General features: G+C 35.5%; 1 protein-coding gene across 1 annotated transcript in view; it reads right to left on the bottom strand.

Moving 5' to 3' along the window:
• tut7 (terminal uridylyl transferase 7) overlaps positions 1-22,183 on the bottom strand; it is a 33,504-nt gene that overhangs the window by 6,354 nt on the left and 4,967 nt on the right. The window contains exons 8-26 of the mRNA XM_084113629.1: positions 21,895-21,964; positions 21,113-21,239; positions 20,718-20,837; positions 19,656-19,781; positions 18,631-18,808; positions 17,278-17,606; positions 15,307-15,579; positions 14,601-14,751; positions 14,219-14,305; positions 13,575-13,675; positions 12,607-12,664; positions 12,182-12,285; positions 10,083-10,172; positions 9,358-9,471; positions 8,917-8,994; positions 8,525-8,702; positions 5,830-5,877; positions 1,927-2,018; positions 1,727-1,842 (exon numbers count right to left, since the gene is read on the bottom strand). Of these exons, the coding sequence (XP_083969755.1) occupies positions 1,727-1,842; positions 1,927-2,018; positions 5,830-5,877; positions 8,525-8,702; positions 8,917-8,994; positions 9,358-9,471; positions 10,083-10,172; positions 12,182-12,285; positions 12,607-12,664; positions 13,575-13,675; positions 14,219-14,305; positions 14,601-14,751; positions 15,307-15,579; positions 17,278-17,606; positions 18,631-18,808; positions 19,656-19,781; positions 20,718-20,837; positions 21,113-21,239; positions 21,895-21,964 (2,440 nt within the window). The remainder of the gene's footprint in view (positions 1-1,726; positions 1,843-1,926; positions 2,019-5,829; positions 5,878-8,524; positions 8,703-8,916; positions 8,995-9,357; positions 9,472-10,082; positions 10,173-12,181; positions 12,286-12,606; positions 12,665-13,574; positions 13,676-14,218; positions 14,306-14,600; positions 14,752-15,306; positions 15,580-17,277; positions 17,607-18,630; positions 18,809-19,655; positions 19,782-20,717; positions 20,838-21,112; positions 21,240-21,894; positions 21,965-22,183) is intronic.

A 22,183-nucleotide genomic window follows, 5' to 3' on the forward strand; every position in this document is an offset into this window, starting at 1 on the left:
CTGTTTCCCAGAACCAAGATATGCTGCTATTGTAATGTTAGCTCTAGTAAGAAGACAATTTTGAGAGTCATTGTTTGTCTGCTGTTGGTGACTAACAACCAACTCTTGCTTGGATATACACTTGTGTACTTTGTTCATTTCTTGTTCTTCACTGTCATTTGTCATCTACACTTTATTTTACGTGAAGCATTATTTTGCTTCCCTTCTGCTATGATAAAAAAAACATCCACTCTTGAATTGAGTGTTCAAGCATTTTGGGGGCGGAGCAATAAAAGGAGGGGTGTGTTTGTCTGGGTTGATTTAATATCAACAGTGTTTCTCAGAAATCACTTACTGCACCTTTAATAAGGATTTTATTCTGTTCTAATGTGCAAAAGCACACTACTGTTCAAAAGTTTGGGGTCAGTAAGATTTTTTAATGTTTGTGAAAGAAGTCTCTTCTGCTCACCAAGGCTGCATTTATTTGATTAAAAAAACAGTAAAAACAGTGTGAAATATTACAATTTTAAAAAACTGTTTATGTAAATATATTTTAAAATGTAATTTATTCCTGTGATCAAAGCTTAAGTTTCAGCATCATTACTCCAGTCTTCAGTGTCTCATGATCCTTCAGAAATTATTCTAATATGATGATTTGGTGCCCAAGAAACATTTCTGATTATTATAAATGTTGAAAACAGTTGTGCTGCTTCATATTTTTGTGGAAACGTCATACTTTCCCCCCCAAGATTCTATAATGAATAGAAAGTTCAAAAGAACAGCATTTATTTGAAATAGAAATTCTTTGTAACATGTAAAATGTCTTTACTGTCTGTCACTTTTTTCATCAATTTTATATATCCTTGCGGAACAAAAATATTACAATTATTTAAAGGTGCTCTAAGCGATGTCACGCGTTTTTCTCCTCACTATCCGCTAGCTGCCTGTCTCCTGAACACACTGTAAAAAAACACGGTCTCTGTAGACAGCCCAGGCTCCACAAACGGCAACAAAAACAAACTGGCCCAGCCTGGACCACAAAACATAAACAGTGTTCCAGCCAATAACCGACAAGAATGATTTGGGGGTGGGGGGGTTAGTGCACGTGCACATGAAGGGGGGTGTGGGGAATGGAGGAGAGAGAAGCACGAAGAGGGAAGTTAGCTAGAGGTGAGATGTCCTAGACAACAACAACGACTAACGTTAAAAATGTATATCCTTGAGAATTTTGATATGGCCGACGCACGACCAAAGAGACGACGTTCCGATGAACAAATAAAGAAGAGGGAAAAGGAGAAGGAACGCGCAAAGTCCCGAATTTACATCGGAAAAGCGTTCAAAAGATGGCGAGAACTCTGCCGGCAGAAGGACTTCCAATCCAACATTCAGGAAGCTCTGTTTTTGCTGGACAGGCGGGTAAATCCAGTTTGGTTTTTCTAAATGGTTCATGACTGTTTCAGGAAGCACTGAAGGGACGGGATGAGGAGGAGGGAGGGTCGAGCTAGCCTCCGTTTTGTTTGACAATACTTTGAACGTCAACAAGAAGTGACGTCACCCAACATCACTTAGAGCACCTTTAAAAAAAAAAAGAAATCTTACAGGCCCCAAACTTCTAAACAGTAGTTAAGATTCTCTATGGATCATCGTCGCATGAAATACAGAAAAGAATGTTTAAAATTAAGTAGTGTTCAGTATGAACAATAACTGAAGTTAAAGTTATTCTACAATAGTTCTTGTGCTGAATTACCTCTTTCGCATCGGACAGTCTTTCATAAAATGTCCAATCTTCCCACAAATGCGGCAGCAGCGGTCATTGGGTGCGAGCTTGCCCTCAGTCAGCACCTCTGGGTCGAAAAAGTACTCCTGCAAACAGTGAATTTGAGCACAATAACTTCGACTTGTGAGGCGTCTTACAGAATTGACATGCTCAAGGTAAAGGACACAAACCATTTTATTTGAATACTCTGGTGGAAAGACTCGGACAGGGGTGCCGAAAACTCTGCGGGCGTTGATGAAGGCCTTCATGATGAAGCTTGCCACTGTAAACATAAAACACAACCAGACACAGGGAAAAAACACATTCATTGCATTAGATGGCAAGATCAAACGTCATTTATCTTTAAAAATGTAGGAAGTAAAGGCCCGTTCACATCAAGGACAATAACTATAAAGATAAAGATATCGTTCATCGAACGAGAGTGCACATCACAACTATAATGGCACAGAGAAATTAAATCGTTGAAATCACTTTCAGAACTAATTTTTTTCCAGCTGATGAACAATAAAAACATTGACAGCCAATCAGAATCCATCCTGCTTTAAAGAGCTCGAGCATTTAAAGGCAGGGTAGGTAGGACTATATAAAAATAAAAGATCCAAATTTGTTAAAACTTTCTATATATATCAATACATAATTAAAATGTAAGTACTCTGAAAAAAAGAGTATAAAAATCAAGTGACTCTAGACCGTTTAATCTGTATTAAACACAGCTCATTATTTCGATTCGGGACGAATCAAAGGATTGGCTTAGGCGACTGTCACTCTCTCTCGCAACCATGGCAACCACCCTTTTGCCACGGGATCTGCCCACTTGCGCGCGCACGTTTGATTTGAGGAATTCGAGAGGCACGGAACCTAGGAATAGCAAAACAATGGCAGAGAAAGAGCAATCAAAATTCACATTACCGGCATGCAGTTAGTGAAGGCAAACAAGGCAAAAAAAGAAGACAGTACAAGAAAAGGTAATGAACAAAAAGTCTTTGGATAATCAAAGAAATAAAACGCGTGTCAATATCATCGTGGCTTTCCAGCGACCACCCCGTCCTCAGCCTCTACTTCCTCGGACCCTAGTTGCACGCCACGGCCTCTTGCACGACCTCCTCTGCTTCGCCCTAAAATTATTTTTTATTTTACAAAAGGACATTTTACAAACCTACATTTTGCGCATGTGCTCCTGCATGCACTTTTCCAGTCACAACACAGCAATCAAAGGAGGACGCGCTGAAAACTGAAATGCTGTTCTCTTCCTTCATAACTCGTACTGAGAATGTTTGAGTTGCAGAGGAATTTGTGACTGTTTCACCTGTTCAACCACATCAAAGTTTCGTAATTAGTAAGTCCGTGCTTTTTCTCTTTTTGTTCTTATGTGCTGAAGGGCTGCTGTGCCTTGGTGAAACGATGTTTGTACGTGAAGAGCTCTTTTCCAAAACGCCATAAACCTAAAAAGCTGCCTCAAAGAACCAGCAAAAGTAATGATTATGAATGTGTAAAATATTGCAATAAGACATTTTAATTGTTTATTAATTTCTGTGTCGGCTGCAAAGATGAAGTTGACGATATTTGACTCGCGATCTTCGCAGTAGGCTAGTGAACGCATGCACCGGAGAAATGCACATTTATTAGGCTACATAGTTTTATTTTGTTTTGGATGGTTTTGTTTAGAACCAGATTTCTGTAAATATATTCCACATTTTTTAGGCCTGTGAGGCGAGGCTACGGTTCGGTTCACGATGATATAATCTCCAGTTCAAGCACCTTATGTTGTGATTGATAGCCTATATTTACTTTATGTATTTAATCCAGGAATGAAAATATTAATGAATTAATGAAAAAAAAAATATATTAAAATTAAGATACAATTAATACAAAACGAAATTCGTTTTAAAGAAAGGCTTTGTGCTTTCTGTTTTGAGGTCTCTGTTAAAGTTTGAAAGTCTTAGTGCAGCTTTCAGAGCGCTCGCGTCCATAATGGAGAACTGTCAAGTAATATTGTTTTTTCTTCATAAATGCAAACACGAAAAATAAAAGACAAAAACTTTTTTAAAAAGACAAACCATAAATTTAGAAAAAAAAAAAAAAAAAGATGGATTTATAGCGTTTTGGGGGAAAAATGAATGGATTTATACCGTTTTGAAAATGTTATTTTTTTTTTACTTTGAATTGATCATCAACCATATTGTTGTTTGATTTAATAATCACTGTTGCAAGAAGTGCCTAGTTAAGTTTTTTTTTTGTTTTTTTTGTAAGTGGAAAAAGTAGGGGCTGCCACAGATTCTGTTTAGTTAGCTCCTTTATTGTTTTTTTCTATAGCCTAGTATAATATAGGTCAAATGCAGCAAGTCAAAAGACCAACTGGACCTTCTTTGCCAGTTTGCTCACATTTCTTTGAAGGATGGCAAAAATATCGCCTGAATATCGATATCTAGATATTGGAAAAAAATATCGAGATATTCATTTTTGTCAATATCTCCCACCCCTACATGCAGAACACCATATATGTTATGAATCTTACACGAAATTCATCTTCATCACAATATTACTGATGGTAATGTAAAAAAGTGTATCAATGCAACCTGTTTTTAGCTTATATAACTAGCTCGTTAGCGAATCAAAAAATATATATTTTAAATTTACCAATATCAATATGCTAGCTTGATAGTGAGTACTAAAATACATCTTATTTGTTTATATTCATAAGCAATTAGCGTTAGATTTTTTTATTACATGTGATTCTGACATGATGTCACTACATGCACTGTGCTCCTTCCTCTCTGCTTGTCTCAGGTAAATAATGCGTCTTCAGCTCAGCGGTTGGAGTCGCGCGTTCATGTGTTTTGGGGGCGTGGCTTTGGAAGGAGCCCAGAAGGGAGGGGGTGGAGTGAATGGAAATAATGAACTGTCTTTAAAACAGTCCTGAGAGGTCTACAGACACTCGATTTTTATACTTTCTTTTTCAGAGTACTTACATTTTAATTATGTATTGATATGTACATAAAGTTTAAACAAATTTGAAAAAGAATTTTTTTAGACCATTCCTACCTACCCTGCCTTTAAAGCGGCAGACGACTGCAGAGCGCACTTAAAATAAACAGAATGATGTCGTCTGCTGGTGTGGACGCTAATATAGTTATCGTTATCTTTATAGTTATCGTTCTTGGTGTGAACAACAAGCCTTTAGAATGGTTGACTACTTAGAAATATATAACCATTTACTATTATTACATAATGTGGTTGGAACACAAAAAGTTGCTGATGGAGATATAAATCTGAATAGTTTAAACAATCAAACAATGCAGATGTTTCATCTAAGTACAGTGGATAAAGGTTTATACATTTAAAACTGAAGTTCAATAAAGTTACGTCATGTAATGCAACGAGACTACATTTACATGCACCCTCATAATGCGATTACAAGATTTAGGCAATATCGCGATTAAACTTCACCTTATGTAAACTCAATACTTTTATTAAATTGATGCTATTAAGCTTAAACCATAACCATAGTAAAAATGTGACGTATGGCAATTTTAATCGCAGTAAACAGGCATGTAAATCGCATCTATTCCACTCTGACCTAAGTGTGCATGAACATGAGTGGTGCTGAAGAAAGTTTGTGTTCACAAAGTCACGTGACATAAATACAATACAGTATATTGATGGTCAAAAACATTGAAACATTGAAATTAGGCCCTTCACCTAAAAAATTACTGAGGCTGGATACCAAAGAACTGCCAAATAAATTCGTGTGAGTTAGAAAAGCTTGACCAGTAACACACCGACTCCATGCGAGTTCATCATCTGTGCTGGGCATTGGGGTATGTGAAGAATAGCAGTAAAATAACCACAATTCTTAGCGAATAATCAGAATGATGAAAACTGCATGTAAACGCAAGTGAAGGGGTTTGCGGCTCGTATCATGTAAACTTCTTGCCGTGATTAAGTCCTTACTCTGATAATTGGAAATATCACATTATATAGTGCAAATGCAAACAGAGACAATGAAAGGTAGGGTTTGTATGAAGGATAATACCAGCAACAGTAAAAGAGTAAAAGAGAAAAACACGACATACTTCTCCGTGAGAGACCAGCTCCAAGATTATGACTCAAATCAAAGGGATCTAAAAGAGGAAAGAGAAAGAAAAATGATCAGCTACAATCTTACACCACATACAGCGTTGAGGAATGTCCAAGTAAAAAATAATTTTCAAAATGTAAATTACACTACCTGCAACTAGAGGTCTGCTACCCGACCCGAGCCCGACGGGTCCCGAAAAATGTGCGGGTTTCGGGTCGGGTTCAGGTTAATGTTTATTGAACAGCCTCGGGTTCGGGTTTGTAACTAACAAAAACTACATAGGCTATATATAGTTTGCGTGCCGTGTGCTTTGCCTGCTTGCTGTGTTGTGGTGACCGGCACGCAAGAGAGAGAAAGTTGCGTGCGCATGATGTGCAGTGTGTGCATAGCGGTTTCTTCTCGCTAATATTTTAAAATAATATTTTAAATAAAAGTGCTTAAAAAAAACATTTCGTTTGTATATATATATATATATATTATATATATATATATATATATATATAATATATATATACACACAAACGAAATGTTTTTTTTAAAAGCACTTTTATTTTTTTTAAATAAAAAAAATATTTTATATCACTTTTATCTCTTATAAAAAAAACATTTCGTTTGTTTATATATATATACAAATGAAATGTGTTTTTTTAAAAGCACTTTTATTTAAGTTATTGCTGTTGTTCATTTAATTTGTTTTAAAATTCACATTTCATCCAGAGCGGTTTCTTCTCGCTTTGCAATGTTTTCGCTTTCTTCTCGATGTGCAATGTGTGCATAGGCTACACAGACCACAGACACACAGGCTCTCTCTCTCAAAAATGGTATTTATTTGCTGTGAGAAATAGAGTGGACCTCGGGTTCGGGCTTAACATGTAAATGTAATGGTCGGGTCGGGTCGGGTCGGGTTAAATGATCGCGGGTACGGGCCGGGTTCGGGCTGCAGTTTAAAGCCCGTGCAGACCTCTACCTGCAACATGTTACCGTTAGGGTTGGGAATCAAAAATTCGGATACTTAAGTTATCAGATACATGTTATTAAATTAAAATTTCGATTCCTCTTATTGATTCCCTTGGGTGCATTTTAATATGACTTAAACCATTCAAGCACAAGAAGACTCGCGCACGGTTTTCTGAGCTGCACACACATCTGAAACGAGCGCACAGAAAGCCGCCTCTCATACCGTATACTGCGCGATACTGAACCGAGTTCTCTTCCGTGTCTTTTTGCACTTGAACGGACAAATACACACAAAAATGTCAAAATATCCTCATAAACAGTCGGTTTTCTTAAGTGAACGTAAACAGTTAACAAAGAATACGCATGTGTATCAGTATATTGGACTCGTTCAGCTCTTAAAGTGACAGCAGCCTAATATTCCTGCGGCCGTCTCTATAATAACGTTAATCAAACAACAAAAGACAATGAGAAAATTGTTCTTTGTTCTTGACACAATAACTATTGTAACTATATTTGTAATGTATATTTTATTTATTTATTTTATTTATTCAGTGCAGTGTTATTTTAAATCTGATCAGTTTCTGTACCTGAATACCTTAACACTGTTTATTTCAATCATATCTTTGTTCAGTTGTATTTATTTGTGCGATTGCTAATTTGTTTATTTGTTCTTTTTTAATTACTGAGTGTTTACTTGTCTTTAATAATTCTTGAAATTTATATTAGTTGTGTTTGCTATGGTATTTTTAAACCATAGGCAAAAGTTCCTCAGTGTTCTTTAGCCCGTTCATTTTTGTTCATGGTATTCAGCTACAAAGAAATGTTTTGCAATAAGACTTAGAATAAATGTTAATGATAGTTTTGTTTTTAACCCGAAAGAATCGGAATTAGGAACCGATTCAAACGATACCCAACACTAGTTACCGCTGCATATTCATAGGTTTGTAGGATTGAAAATAATCCAAGATATTTTAAATGAACAAAGATATTTGCTTTACGGTTTCCACCCCCTCTTTCCACCACAAGGACCATTTGGAGTTCCTGAAGGCACAGAGGGGCTGATAGTGATCTAGGCCTGTAGGCCAACATGTTTGTACTTTGGGGGTCGATGAATTGTCACACCTTTAGTACAGTGGGGGAAGTGTAATTATCTGATTGGTCAGTTTGAATGTCTCACATCTGGGTTTTAGTCACATGGTCTAGGAAAGGATAAAAGAAGATTGAAACTGTTGCTCTGTCTCTTTGATGCTCTGGCTCTCTTCTTCTCTGGGTCCCTTTCTCTTTACCTCCTTCCTCTTCCTCTCTCTCTCTGGTAACATTTTTACATATATGCTGGGTACAATTAATAATATAAGTTATCATCATCTCATACATCTATTTTGTAACTGTTTTAAGTGTAACCATATTTTGTCATTAAACCTTTTCAATTACAACTAATGTGCTAACTAGTTTTGATTTGCTATTGACTTTGAAGTGCTACAAATTGCAATACAATATTGTCACTCTCTACAGTAACGCTCTCCCACATATTAAGCTATTGTAACTGCGCTTATTTCCGTCGCTGGTATAAGTGGCAGTGGGTGGAACAGACAAGAAATGTGCAGTTTTCTACCATCTTGCTAATAACGTTTCTTTAGTCATTCGGCAGTCGTGCAGCTTGAACCACTGCAGGAATCCACCCTTACAGGTTCTTGGCCTGATTTTTGCCAGGTCAGTTTATTTCTTGGTCTTACCCTCGATGGCCAGATGTTTGGAGGTCCATTGCTTCTTGAAGGTGGTGAGAGGCTCTTTTCTGCGGATACAGATGACAGACTCCTTGAAGTCAAACGTCTCTGTGTAAAACTGCAGCAGGCCGAGCCACAGCTGCCCGACTGACTCCCTGTTCTTCCTGTACTCCGGCCAGTGTTTATGCTGAGGAATGAGCAACAGTCCCAGGCTTAACAACCATTACAAAATAAGTCTGAGACATGGGTTTTGTGCTACACGTTTCATAGATTATAAAAAAAAAAAAAATCCGATCTAAAAATCAATCTATAACTTGTTACAATTAACTGTAAAATAAAAAAATAATAATACAACTTGCAATGTTTTTTTTGTTGTTGTTGTTTTTTTGGACCTCACTCACCAAGTTCTTCAAATCCTTAAAGAAATGAACATCCCAGCCATCTACAAGGACTACTGGCTTCTTCTCGCCTTCATAGATCTACGAAAGACAAATCCAAAATTAATTCAGAGTGAATGTATGTTTTACATCAATCTCATCCCATAATACAGTAGATTCGGATGTCCTTGATGACTTTTAGCAATATAGAAGAATACACACAAAAAGGGAGAGAAATAAGTCCCATTTTAACCTATATTCACATATTGTTTATGTTGAAATATCAGAATTATAGAAATATATTTATTGGGTTATGCACTAGGGAACATGCACTTCTAAATTACATGAAAGTAGGAATAAAATGTTTTTAATTAATTAAGAATTGATTTTTGGTGTTTCATTTACACAAAATAATTTATTATAAGTAACTTTCATTGAAAAGGTTATAATAGTCAAGAACGACACCTCTTGGAGAACTGGGATAACAGCCGGGCTTCTTTGTTGAAGGAAGTAAAGGACCATTAGAGTGTACGCATACGAAGAAAGACTACCACGAGATGCATCGCCGATGTCACACACCTGAAAGACAAACATCATCAAGATCATCAATATGTTAAAGTGCCACTATTATACTCTTTCAGATATTACCTTTATTTTCATGTGTTATATAGCTTTTTGTGAAAGTAAAATGTCTGCAAAGTTTCAAAGATCAAAGTGCAGATAAATGGAGTTCTTGTCTCCTAAAAGACGGAAGTGATTCTGAACTGAAACGAGTCGTCAGTAATTCCAGTCTTGATTCCTGCTGAACATGTAGGTTTGTGTTAAATCTGCATAATGCCAGTCTGTGCTCTTCTTTGGCTGCCTGTGAACAACGTCAACTTTGACCCTCAAACACTGTAGTTAAAGCTGAGACTAGAAGAGTTTGGTTTGAGTTGTTCATGTTGAGAAGACTTTGATGCACTTCTAAAGGATGAGACTCACGCTGGAATTGATTCAGTAAAACTGATGCCTGTTATCACGGTGTATCAAGTGTGAAGATGTATGCATGCTAATGTATGTTTCGTCCTTCATCTTTTCACCAAAAGCAACTTTCAGGATTCTTTCTCATTCAAGTTTCAGGCTTGGCCACTGACTACGATCTCTATGACTGAAGCAATAATGACATCAGTTCATGAATGTGTCGAACTTACCTTGGAGAACACTTTCATGACGTAGCAGAGGATCTTCACCCGAGCGTCAATTGCAGCATAAGACGCCAGTAACTGTGTGTTGTGCAAAGCCTAAGGAAACAAAACAGAAAAATCTTGGTTGCACTTTGTTTGTGGACTTGCAGTGTATTTACACGAGGAAGAATTGAGGGTATCACTTTATTCTTTATTTTAAGGTGTTCGTGGTACAGTGTAATTTTACATTTAAGTACTGAGTAATAATAATAAACTACATGTACATACTGTAGGGTTAGGGTGTGTTTGTAAGGTTAGTTGCATGTAATTATGCACAATATATGGCAATTGTCTATGTTACATGGTACATGTAATTACTATTGTACTGTAAAATAAAGTGTTGCTGTACTGAGTAATATAAGTGAACTACTTAGACGTAATATGGGTTTTAAAGGTACAGGGTTAGTTCAATTTTTATATATATATATATATATATATATATATATATATATATATATATATATATATATATATATATATATATATATATATATATATATATATATATATAATATATATATATATATACACACATTTATTTTTATAAAAGATGCATAAATTAAGATAGGATTTCCCCCCCCAAACTTTTTCAATTTAATTTTGTGTCCAAGTTGTACACTAAACTTACTAAACTAAAGAATGAGGATTGCCAAACCATGAATTTAATTAGGGATGTCGATCATACTTTTTTTTTTTTTTATTCTGTCACACCTAACATTAAAGTTTGTAATTTTAAATATATTTTCACATTGAATATCCAAATTGACACTGACAGTATTTTAAATATGTGAAATTTAATTATTAGTTTTCTAACTTTTGTCTTGAATATAATCTATTTGAATCTTTTTATTGTCTGTCTGTGTTTCTGGAGCTTTACTGCATTGCTTTTGAAATGCGATTAGTTCAGTGTTTGTTTTGAGTTTTAAAGGGGTGGTTGATTATGATTTCACTTTTCTAACTTTAGTTAGTGTGTAATGTTGCTGTTTGAGCATAAACAACATCTGCAAAGTTACGACGCTCAAAGTTCAAAGCAAAGGGAGATATTTGCTTTTAAAGAAATAGTTTAAGGACTACAACAAACGGCTGGTAGAGACTACACCACATTCCTCCCGGGTTAGTGACATCACCAACCCTAATATTTACATAAACCCCACCCCCTGAACACAATTTATATATTATCAAGACAGAATATGCTAATCAATGACTAGAAGATAACTTCACATCAGCTTCATAAATTCATCAACTAACCATTCAGAAATGTCCTGTTGCTTCTACATGTTGTCACTTCATCTTGAGTCTCTCCATCATTGTCTGACTCCGGTTTGAACATAAAAGGCTAAAAGTCTTTGAAATTTTCAGTGCATGACTGCAAGCTGTTGTAGCTCCGCCCCCTGTGCCGGGAGCAGCAGCTCATTTGCATTTAAAGGAACAGACACAAAACGGTGCGTTTTTGCTAACCCTCAAAAAGTGACAATTTTAACATGCTGTATAAAAATATCTGTGGGGTATTTTGAGCTAAAACTTCACATACACACTCTGGGGACATCAGAGACTTATTTTACATCTTGTGGAAACGCCATTATATCACCCCTTTAATAAGTAGGACAATGACATTTGACCTAGTGATGTGTTCACATTAAGTCTGCTATAATTGAATGATCACAAAGATGATTGATCTTGATTGCCAACAGATTGTATCTGACCACAATTGTGTTTGAATCTGAGTGTTGCCTGTGTATGTGTGCCTGACGAAGATTATTTTTTATCAAACATTGCTGTTATATTTTGCAAATGAACGGAATAGTTAAACATAGGGCAGATCTTTTGTTTTGATCCTTTTGAAGAAAGCCAAACAAGTACTTGTCTTTTGCCAAAATATTGAAGTTTAAACATCGCCGATAAGGAATGAGCTACAATCCATAATGCCATAACTTTAGCAAATATGTAAAGAGGGCTTTCAACTTATAAAATTGTAACGCTATTAACAATCGCAATGGTTTAAACTTCCACTAAAAAACGTTCAAGTTTTGACGTGTAAAAATAATGCAACAGAATTATTCTCTCACCAGTGTATTGTACAAGCTTATATCTCCCTCTAGTCCAGTTTTGGCATGGTAAAACTTCACAATTGGGACTTTTGCAGTAGTAATAGGTAGGATGTTTCTCAGGCCTAAAATGAATGGATGGATAAATAGACATGGGTGTAAAACAAAAGCACTGATTTATTTGAAAAACAAGCATTTAAAGTAAACGGATGTTGCCTGAGGCGTACAGAGATTTGGCAGTCTTTGTCATTTCATTTATCAGTCAGAAGATTAGAGCTTCTGAGAGAAGACAATGTATAAGACAGTCTTTCCCTTCCTAAAAATGTCAAATCTATTTAATAGTGAACAATACAAAACAGGATTACTGAATGAAATGAGTGCCTAGCGCAAACAACAGGCAATTTCACAATCACACACCCAAAAAAAAATTAAAAAAATAACCTTACCATGGTGTTTCCGTAGAGCTTTGGCCAGGCTCTCAATAACAGCCATGTAGTCCAAGCCCTATCAGAGGAACCAGATTAGGAAACTTAATGAACACAAAATACAGGGTATAAATAGTTCACAGTGCATAAATAGTTTATGCAATCTGTTCATCAGCTTCACGTTTTTGAAAGAAGTCTCTTCTGCTCAACAAGACTGCATTTATTTGATCAAAAATACAACACAAACAGAAATATTATTACAGTTCAAAACAACTGTTTTCTGTGTGAATGTATTTTAAAAACTAATTTGATCAAAGTTGAATTTTCAGCATCATTACTCCAGTCTTCAGTGTCACATGATCCTTCAGAAATCATGCGAATATGTGACCCTGGATCACAAAACCAGTATTATGTTGCACGGGTTTATTTGTGGCAATAGCCAACAAAAAATTGCATGGGTCAAAATTATAGATTTTTCTTTTATGCCAAAAATCATTAGGATATTAAGTAAAGATCATGTTCCATGAAGATATTTTGTAAATTTCCTACCGTAAATATTTAAAACATTTATTTTTGTGAATGGATGCAGCACTATCGCCAATAGAAATGGACAACTTTAAAGGCGATTTACTCAATATTGTCCTATCCTAACAAACCATACATCAATGGAAAGATTATGTATTCAGCTTTCAGATGATGTATAAATCTCAATTTTAAAAAAATTACCCATAAGACTGGTTTTGTGGTCCAGGGTCACATATGATGATTTGCTGCTCAAGAAACATTTCTGATTATCATCAATGTTGAAAACAAAGTTGTGCTGCTTCATATTTTTGCATTTCTTCAGTATTCAGGATCAGAAAGTTTAAAAAAAACAGCATTTTTTTAAAATAGAAATCTTATGTAACATTATGAATATCTTTAACATCACTTTTGCTCAATTTAATGCATGTTTGCGACCTTGTGTAGAAAGAGTCTTGGGACATTACCGCTGCTGTGTCCTGGCCTTCTAGAGTCATGCAGATGTCCAAGTCACTCTGTTTAAAGCCAAACCCATTCTTGGATGAACCAAACAAAGCCAACTTGGCTCCTGATAAATAAATAAAAATACACTTCAACAAATAAGCATCTGTACAGTCCTCTCATTAAATACATATAAAACAGTCGGTTACACTTTATTTTAAGGTGTCATCGTTACAGTTTAATTATATAATTAAATGCTGAGTAGTATTAAGCAACTACATGTACTTACTATAGGGTTAGGTTAGGATTAGGGTTTGGTTGAGGGTTAGTTGCATGTAATTATGCATATTTTACTGTTATTACTATGGTAAGTGCATGTAACATATGTAACAAGGGCACTGCAAAATAAAGTGTTACCAAACAGTCTTTGACAAAATAGACTAAAAGGCTGAATTTAGCAAAAATTTAGATATCCAGCTTAAAATCAAGTGGAATCTCACTGCTCTAATGAGGTGTATATTAAGCAAATTGTTCTGATTCGCCATTTTGTTTATTTGTGGACAAAGTGTCATGCAGCAATACAGAAGAAGAAATCTCTCAGCGCATTTAAATGGAAAAATACCAAACTTTACATACTTAGATTCTAAACAGTTTCACCAAGCGGCATTACCTGGCACTTGATCTCTCAGGTAAGTCTCAAAGTCTTGTAAAATGTGTTCTCTGACTTTCACCTCCACATCATCTGGTGCAAAGTCACCTAAATGCAATAAATGCAATCATTTTTATTGAATCAGTGAAGCTACATGCAAAAATGTAAGCGCTAGCTAGATTTTAACATTTAATAAAAACAAAGAAAGATGCATGTAAATAAAAAAAGATGTATGCAACAATGTGCACATGTAAAAAAAATCATAGTGTCATAAAAGGTGTAAGTATGTATCTTCCCATAACAGAATTACCAGTCTACATTTCATCCTCAGGTTGAGTTCACTACAATAAAGGAAAAGGTTACAGAATGTCTTCACGTCAAAATATATCCACCGCGTACTTACGGTAGCATTGCTCACAGACTTCATTGAGGATCTTCAGGAAGTCTAGAGTCATGGGTGGAAGGCGCTTTAACTCCACTCGCTTGAAGTCCTCGGGACAGTCCTGTTTTGAATGTCCGTCACTCTTGCAAAGGCCACATATCACAATGGGGGACTAACAGAAAAAAAATGGATAATTTGTCACCATGAACCACATTCAATGGTGAAAGACTGGTGCTGGAAATGCAGACGCATGAATTCACAATAAAGTTAAAAGACATCATTAAAATGTCAAAAGAAACATTTAAAGTGCCCCTATTATGCTTTTTCGGATATTATCTTTCATGTCGTGTGTAATATAGTTGTTTGTGAAAGTAAAAAATGTCTACAAAGTTTCAAAGATCAAAGTACAGATAAATGGAGTTATAGTCTCCAATCACCAATCACAACAGACTGGGCCGTCAGACCAATCAGATCAGAGCAGGTTCTCAGAAAGGCGGGGTTTAGAGCTGATGCTGTAATGTATATTATGAGAAAATTAAAGTGTTTTTTGACCCTGGATGCATGTAGGAGCCTTTAAAATAGCATAATAGAGGCATTTTAATATTGCATTCTCAACAATTGGCATATCTGGCAACAATCCCAAACATTAGTACATTTTACATTTAATATCAAGTTTGGATGGTCTCACATAGACATGCAAACCATGAATATGAGAATGCATATTTACCTTGCCATCGCTGAAAACCCTCTTGGTGAAGACATAATGAACGCCTTCAAGGTCCAACTGCGTTCCTGCAGGCGATTCAGATTCAGATTTGGAGCGCTCTGCTTTTGGCCTGATTTGGACAGATGCTGCATCCTCGGGATCGCCTATATCGGATCCCACATCGTCACTCGTCTCCCGGTCGAAGGGGAAGATCTCGTCGCCAGAAGGATCACCTCCAGATTCATCGAGCTCGATGTCATCATCGTCGTCATCTTCCTCATCTTCTTCTTCACCCTACAAATGTGCACACTCAATTTAATTTCAACTCAGAACTAATTCTTCAGTATTTCACATTTAGCTGAAATTTTTGTCTTATTTTAAAGGTGCTCTAAGCGATGTTGGGTGTCGTCACTTCTTGTCAAACAAAACGGAGGCTAGCTCGACCCTCCCTCCTCCTCATCCCGTCCCCTCCCCCTCCCTTCCGTGCTTTTCCGATGTAAATTCGGGACTTCTTTCCTTCTTTCGAATTCTCCTTTTTCCCTCTTCTTTGTTATTTGTTCATCGTAACGTCGTCTCTTTGGTCGTGTGTCGGCCATATCAAAATTCAAGAGAATATAATTCTAACGTTAGTCGTTGTCTAGGACATCTCTCCTCTAGCAAACTTCCCTCTTCGTGCTTCTCTCTCCTCCACCCCCCACACCACCCTTCATGTGCACGCGCGCACTAACCCCCCACCCCAAACCCACATCATTCTTGTCGGTTATTGGCTGGAACACTGTTTGTTATGTTTCGTGGTCCAGGCTGGGCCAGTTTGTTTTTGTTGCCGTTTGTGGAGCCTGGGCTGTCTACAGAGACCGTGGTTTTTTACAGTGTGTTCAGGGGACAGGCAGCTAGCGGATAGTGAGGAGATGTTTGCTAGTGACAAAAAATGTTTCGGCCTAAAAAACACGTGACATCGCTTAGAGCACCTTTAACTGGAAAACAGATTTCCTTAGGTGCTCTTCGGCACCTAAAAAAAAAATTTACAAATGTTTTTATGTTGTTTTTTTTTACTTCATTGGAATGGTACGAAACTTGGTAAAGGTTTTGGCATGTGCTATGTGAACATGGACATGATTAGAAAAGGTTATGAGGTTCTAAAAAATAGTCACACTTGTGCTCCTCGCGGTCAAAAATGAACACATTGGAAATTTTTATTTTGTGGAAACTTTTGGCACTGCGGCCAAACAAAATCTTACTGAAAGCTCATTTTTTGAGATATCAACCTCAAATTTGGAAAACAACTCGTTTAGATTTATGGCTTTGATTTTCTTGCAGTTTTAGAGTAAAACGTGATTTTGAAAAAACATACTTCACATAACAATGTAAAATAATATTTTTGTGCATTTTTCATAATACACATAAAATTCTGTTACTTTTTAAAACTTTTTTCACTTCAGCAATAATCTGCCAAGTGTCGTCTTAGAAAAGACATCAAACTTAAGTCTGTGCTCTAAAGCATTCAAGGTTTACGACAGTTTAAATTGGAAATTTAATTTTCAGGTCTATGCTCAAAAAGTGAATAAATGGATTATAAATACAGCATAAATATAATTTAGTATACTACAATTTTTTTTAATAAAAAAAACATTATCAAATATATTATTAAAATATAGTACATTCATTTCATTGAAAAAGTAAATAAATTTGGTCATTTTTGACCGACACACAAAGAGCACTAGAGGGTGAGAAGAAAAATGTACCCGATAAACTCTAATGCATAAAAATTCAAGGGTATCATATGAAGATCTAATTTTCCTTGATTTCAGAGCTGTTCACAAACTCAACTGCATGATGAAAAGAAGACTATTTCTTCTCAATCTACAGTAGTCAACATTTGAAGTGGATAAAAAAAATTTCATCAAAGTTATACATGAATTTCTTAGGACAACTTCGATGAAATTTTTTGATCCACTTCAAATGATGACTACTGTATTTACGCGCTTTGCACACCTCAGTCTCTGCGTCAGAGTCGGCCTCTTCCTCATCGTCCTGCTCCAGCTCAATCATATAGTCAGAGTCTTCCAGATCTTCAGTACTATGTGGACTGGATCTCGCACGGGATCTGTTCAAATCCTTAGCTGGCACTTTCTTGCTTTTCTTCACCGCATCGACGTGATTCACGGATTTATCAGTTTGACTGTTTGAACGGACTTTCCCAACTTTGCTTTTTGGAGAAGAAGCAAAGTACTTATAGGTTGTTTTGAGACAATGACACATATAGTCAAACATCATCTGACTACTCAACGTCCGAGCCACGTTCCTCTGGACGGCGAATGGATCTGAGAAAGAAAACAGAGATAAGTATTGATATGTCTCATATGTAGGCAGACGTACACTACCAGTCAAGAGTTTTGGATCGGTAAGATGTTTTTAAAATCAGTCTCTTCTGTTCACCAAGGCTGCATTTATTTGATTAAAAATGCAAAAAAATAAACAATAATATTGTTAAATATTATGATAATGTTTTCTATTTTAATATATTTTAAAATGTAATTTATTCCTGTGATCAAAGCTGGATTTTCAGCATCATTACTCTATATTGTTGAATTAAATTGATCAAAAGTTACAGTAAAGACATTTATAATGCTACAAAAGATTCTATTTCAGATAAATGCTGTTCTTTGTAACTTTCTATTCATCAAAGAATCCTAAAATAAAAATTGTACATAACTGTTTTCAACATTGATAAAAATCATAAATGTTTCTTTAGCATCAAATCATCATATCAGAATGATTTCTGAAGGATCATGTGACACTGAAGACTGGAGTAATGATGCTGAAAATTTAACTTTGATCACAGGAATAAATTACATTTTACTATATATTCACATTGAAAACGGCTGTTTTAAATTGTAATAATATTTCACAATATTACTGGGTTTTTTTGTATTTTTAATTAAATAAGTGCAGCCTTGGTGAGCAGAAGAGACTTTTAAAAACATAAAAAATCTTACAGATCCAAAACTGTTGGTAGTGTACAGGTGAAACTCGAAGAATTAGAATATCGTGCAAAAGTTATAATTTTTATGATTATTGCTCACAGCTTATGAAAACCCCACATTCAAAATCTCAGAAAATTTGAATATTACATGAAATCAGTAAAAAAAAGGATTTTATATACAGAAATGTCGGCCCTCTGAAAAGTATAATCATGCATATGTATATAGTTATATATACTAAATATATTAGTTTCACCTTTTAATTTGAATTACTGAAATACATGAACTTTTGCAAGATATTCTAATTTTTTCGAGTTTCACCTGTATATAAAAAAAGAACTAGGTCACATGATGCCATGTATACCTTCTATTGCAATCCTCTTTTTGGGCCAGTCTTTCAGATCCCGCCATAAGTCACCGTTTGTGCGCACGCTAATGACTTTCTCGGGTATTTGAAATTCCAGTGAATAATATCGCAGTAACTCGACCCAAAGCTTCCCCAGCTGTACAGGAGGACTTCGGTCTTTGAAAACCAGTGGAGACTATTCAGGAAAACAAACAAATCAAAACAATGAACCAATCGGTTAAAAAAATACTATGGAAGCTTGTTTCCGCCAAGGAATACAAAATAAAAGTTAACTGCGACTTTTTCCATCTCGCAATAATTTTTTTGATTTCATGTCCTGATTTGGACGGGACTATGCTAGTGTGTTTATTAGAGGTGGGAGTGTGTGAGTGTGTGTTTTCTAGACGCGGGAGTTACAGAGGGTCATCTGCGGTCTAGTGTTCAACATGCAAGATTGTGTTCGATTTCGGACGGGATTCGATTTCTCAGAGGATCGTTGAATTCGCTGAAAAACTGTGGGTAATTTGCCCTGGAATTTATTCTGAGGTTGTGTGTGAAAAACACTCACTTGTCAGATTCGGACAGGATTAAAATCGCAAAGTACACCCGTAAAACACGAATTTCTCCATGAAAACTAGTCTCATCCGAATAGGGCTATTTAATCACAATTCTGAGGAATAAAGTCAGAATTGCGAGATATAAACTTGCAACTCTGATCTATTTTCTCACAATTGCGAGTTTTTAACCTCGTAATTCTGACATTATTATTTATTATTTTACTGTTTATTTGACTGGGACAGCGCACAATTTAAACAATTGCACCAGAGATAGCTAACAGCTAATTTGCATTATAAATCATAATTGTGAGCAAAAAGTCAATTGTGAGATAAAATGATGCAATTACAGTTTTTATTTCGTGGCAAAAACAAGCTTCCATGAAGCACAGTAGTGGTTTTGTTGACTTTCTTTTGGCTTGAGCTAAAAACTGTCTTCAAATGAAACCTTTTGATGCACAATACATGAATAACTGGGAACACACTGACCTTCCCCTTCTTGATGAGTTTGTCTTTATCTTGTGAATCGTTTGAGGTTGGATCGTACACCCAAAGCACGTGTCCTTTCTCAACCCCGGTGATGGAGAAACTCTTCAGTTTACTCACATGCAAACCCTAAAACAAGACACAACATCAGTCTCTGCAGCGGAAATAAAACTAATTAAACTACTTCACAATGAAAACCATTTCTCACAGGAATTTCCAGAACAAACATGAACAATTTTCTAAATGATCTAGTTTAAGTTTTCTTATGGGTGGGGTTCTCAGTAGTAATGCCATTCTGTAGTTCATTATAGAGGTGTGCGATATGTATCGTCTATGATAATTTAATGATGTTATCAAGTATGTCAAAAACTTAAAACAACAACAACAAAAAAACAGGCCTTGAGAGTGATATCACTTTCACTGCATGATGTAGTTCGAGAGTTTGTCTCAAATTTCTATGAAATATTTAAACAATATCACGCCATTTTGTAAAACTTTTAAATATATATATATACACTTTTTGCCAATATCACACACACCTAGTTCATTACAGTGCTTTCTGAAATACTTGATTGTGATTGGTCAGTTGCAGCATTCCCTGGTAAAATACTTGTTTGTATGTTGATCATTAAACTGTAAAACTGGTCATGTCCAATATATTGGTAACACTATTTAAATCCTTCATTTATAATGCATTATAAAAGTATTTTTAATGCATTAATTATGCATGCACCTTATTATGCATCATATGATCTCATGAATAATTGTAACCTCAGTTATGGATTATATATAAATGCAAGTGTTATCAAATAATAATTCAGGTTGTATTTCAAACTTTAATTTCACATATTTATTCATGAGATGAGTATCTGTGTAATAAACGGGATAAGTATTGCATTAGGGTCTGCGTCTTGATTACAGTGTCGGGGTTTAATTTATTTTTGCAATAATGACCGGCTGACTGCAGATTATCTCAGGTTACCTCTCCAAAAGGATCCAGATGCAATAATCAGGCATTGGTCCTATAAACTTGAATAAATGATGCATTAATGTTGAATCACACACCACGTGCTCGAGGTATGAAGGTAAGACGGGTTCCTTGCGTCGTTGCAAGAAGCTGATGACCATGAGGGTAAAGCAGTAGGACGGAAGTCCACCTTCTTCCATCTGGTCTACACAACAAATCTAATTTACACAAACAAAAAAACCATCACATATTATGAGGATATTTATATAAAGCATGCAGAGCTTTACAGTTCTTTATGCTGTTTCACTGTACAGTAAAAATGCTACCTATTAAATCCATGCAATATTATATTGAACTAACATACCATGTGTCATGTTTCAGACAACACTGAGAACCATAGTAAACAAAACATGCAATTCTGCATTTTAAACTTGGCTGTAAAAACCTACAGAGTGTCTATTAGGACAGATAACACTGAGCACATCAGTCTCACCTTAGCCCAGAATCTGAAGCATATGATCAGCGGGATGAGCTGCGCTTCCAGACTCGCCATCTCGGTCAAGTATGCTGTTGTTATGCATGCACTTTCATTGCCTGCACTGACTTTGCAGATCAGACCACTTCAAAAGATCAAAAAGAGATTAAAAAAACAAATCATATAACATAAGTTTAAAGCCGTTTAAAAAAAGACAACTATTCCTCTGTCAATGAATTTAACATGAACTTCCATTACAAATGTTTTTGAAAGAACTCACAAAGGCTGAATTTATTTGATAAAAAATACAGTAAAAATAGTGACATTACAATTTAAAAAAAGAAGTTTTCTATGTGAATATATTATTTATTCCTGTAATCAAAGCTAAATTTTCTTCAATGTCACATGATCCTTCAGAAATCATTTAATATGCTGACTTGATGCTCAAGAAACATTTCTGATTATTATCAATGTTGAAAACAGTTGTGCTGCTTTATATTTTTCTAGGATCCTTTGATTAATAAAGTTCAGAATAAACACATTTATATGAAATAGATTTTTTGTAACATTGAAGATGCCTTTACTGTCACTTTTGATCAATTTAATGCATGAATAATGATGAATAAACATTATTATTATTATTTTTTTTAAATCTTACTGACTCGAAAAACCTTTCGACATTAGTGCACATTTTAAAAAAATACAATAAAACAACATAAAAAACTATATATATACACATTTAAATGCAGTTATTAGCTTCATATTTACGTTGTAAAAGAATAATAAGCAAGGAAACAGACCTTGATTTCTCTCTGCACACGACTACAGGCATCCTCCTATGGAAGTCTCCCTCCACATTGACAAAAAGATCTGCAATTATGAAAATAAAACAGTGAGAAAAATGAAAACATACCATTGTTATTCTATATCGGTGGGTGCTTTTTTGTGAATACTTTTATGCATATATCACGCTTTTTTATTTGATCTATATTGCTTTTATATTTTCAGTCATAACAAAACATAACTATTTTTTGGCCAAAATTTCAGCATCAGTGTGTCTCGACACTCAATACCCTGTTTCTTTTCACC

This window comes from Abramis brama, assembly GCF_963993115.1.
Source record: "Abramis brama genome assembly, chromosome: 5".
Taxonomy (NCBI): Eukaryota; Metazoa; Chordata; class Actinopteri; order Cypriniformes; family Leuciscidae; genus Abramis; species Abramis brama.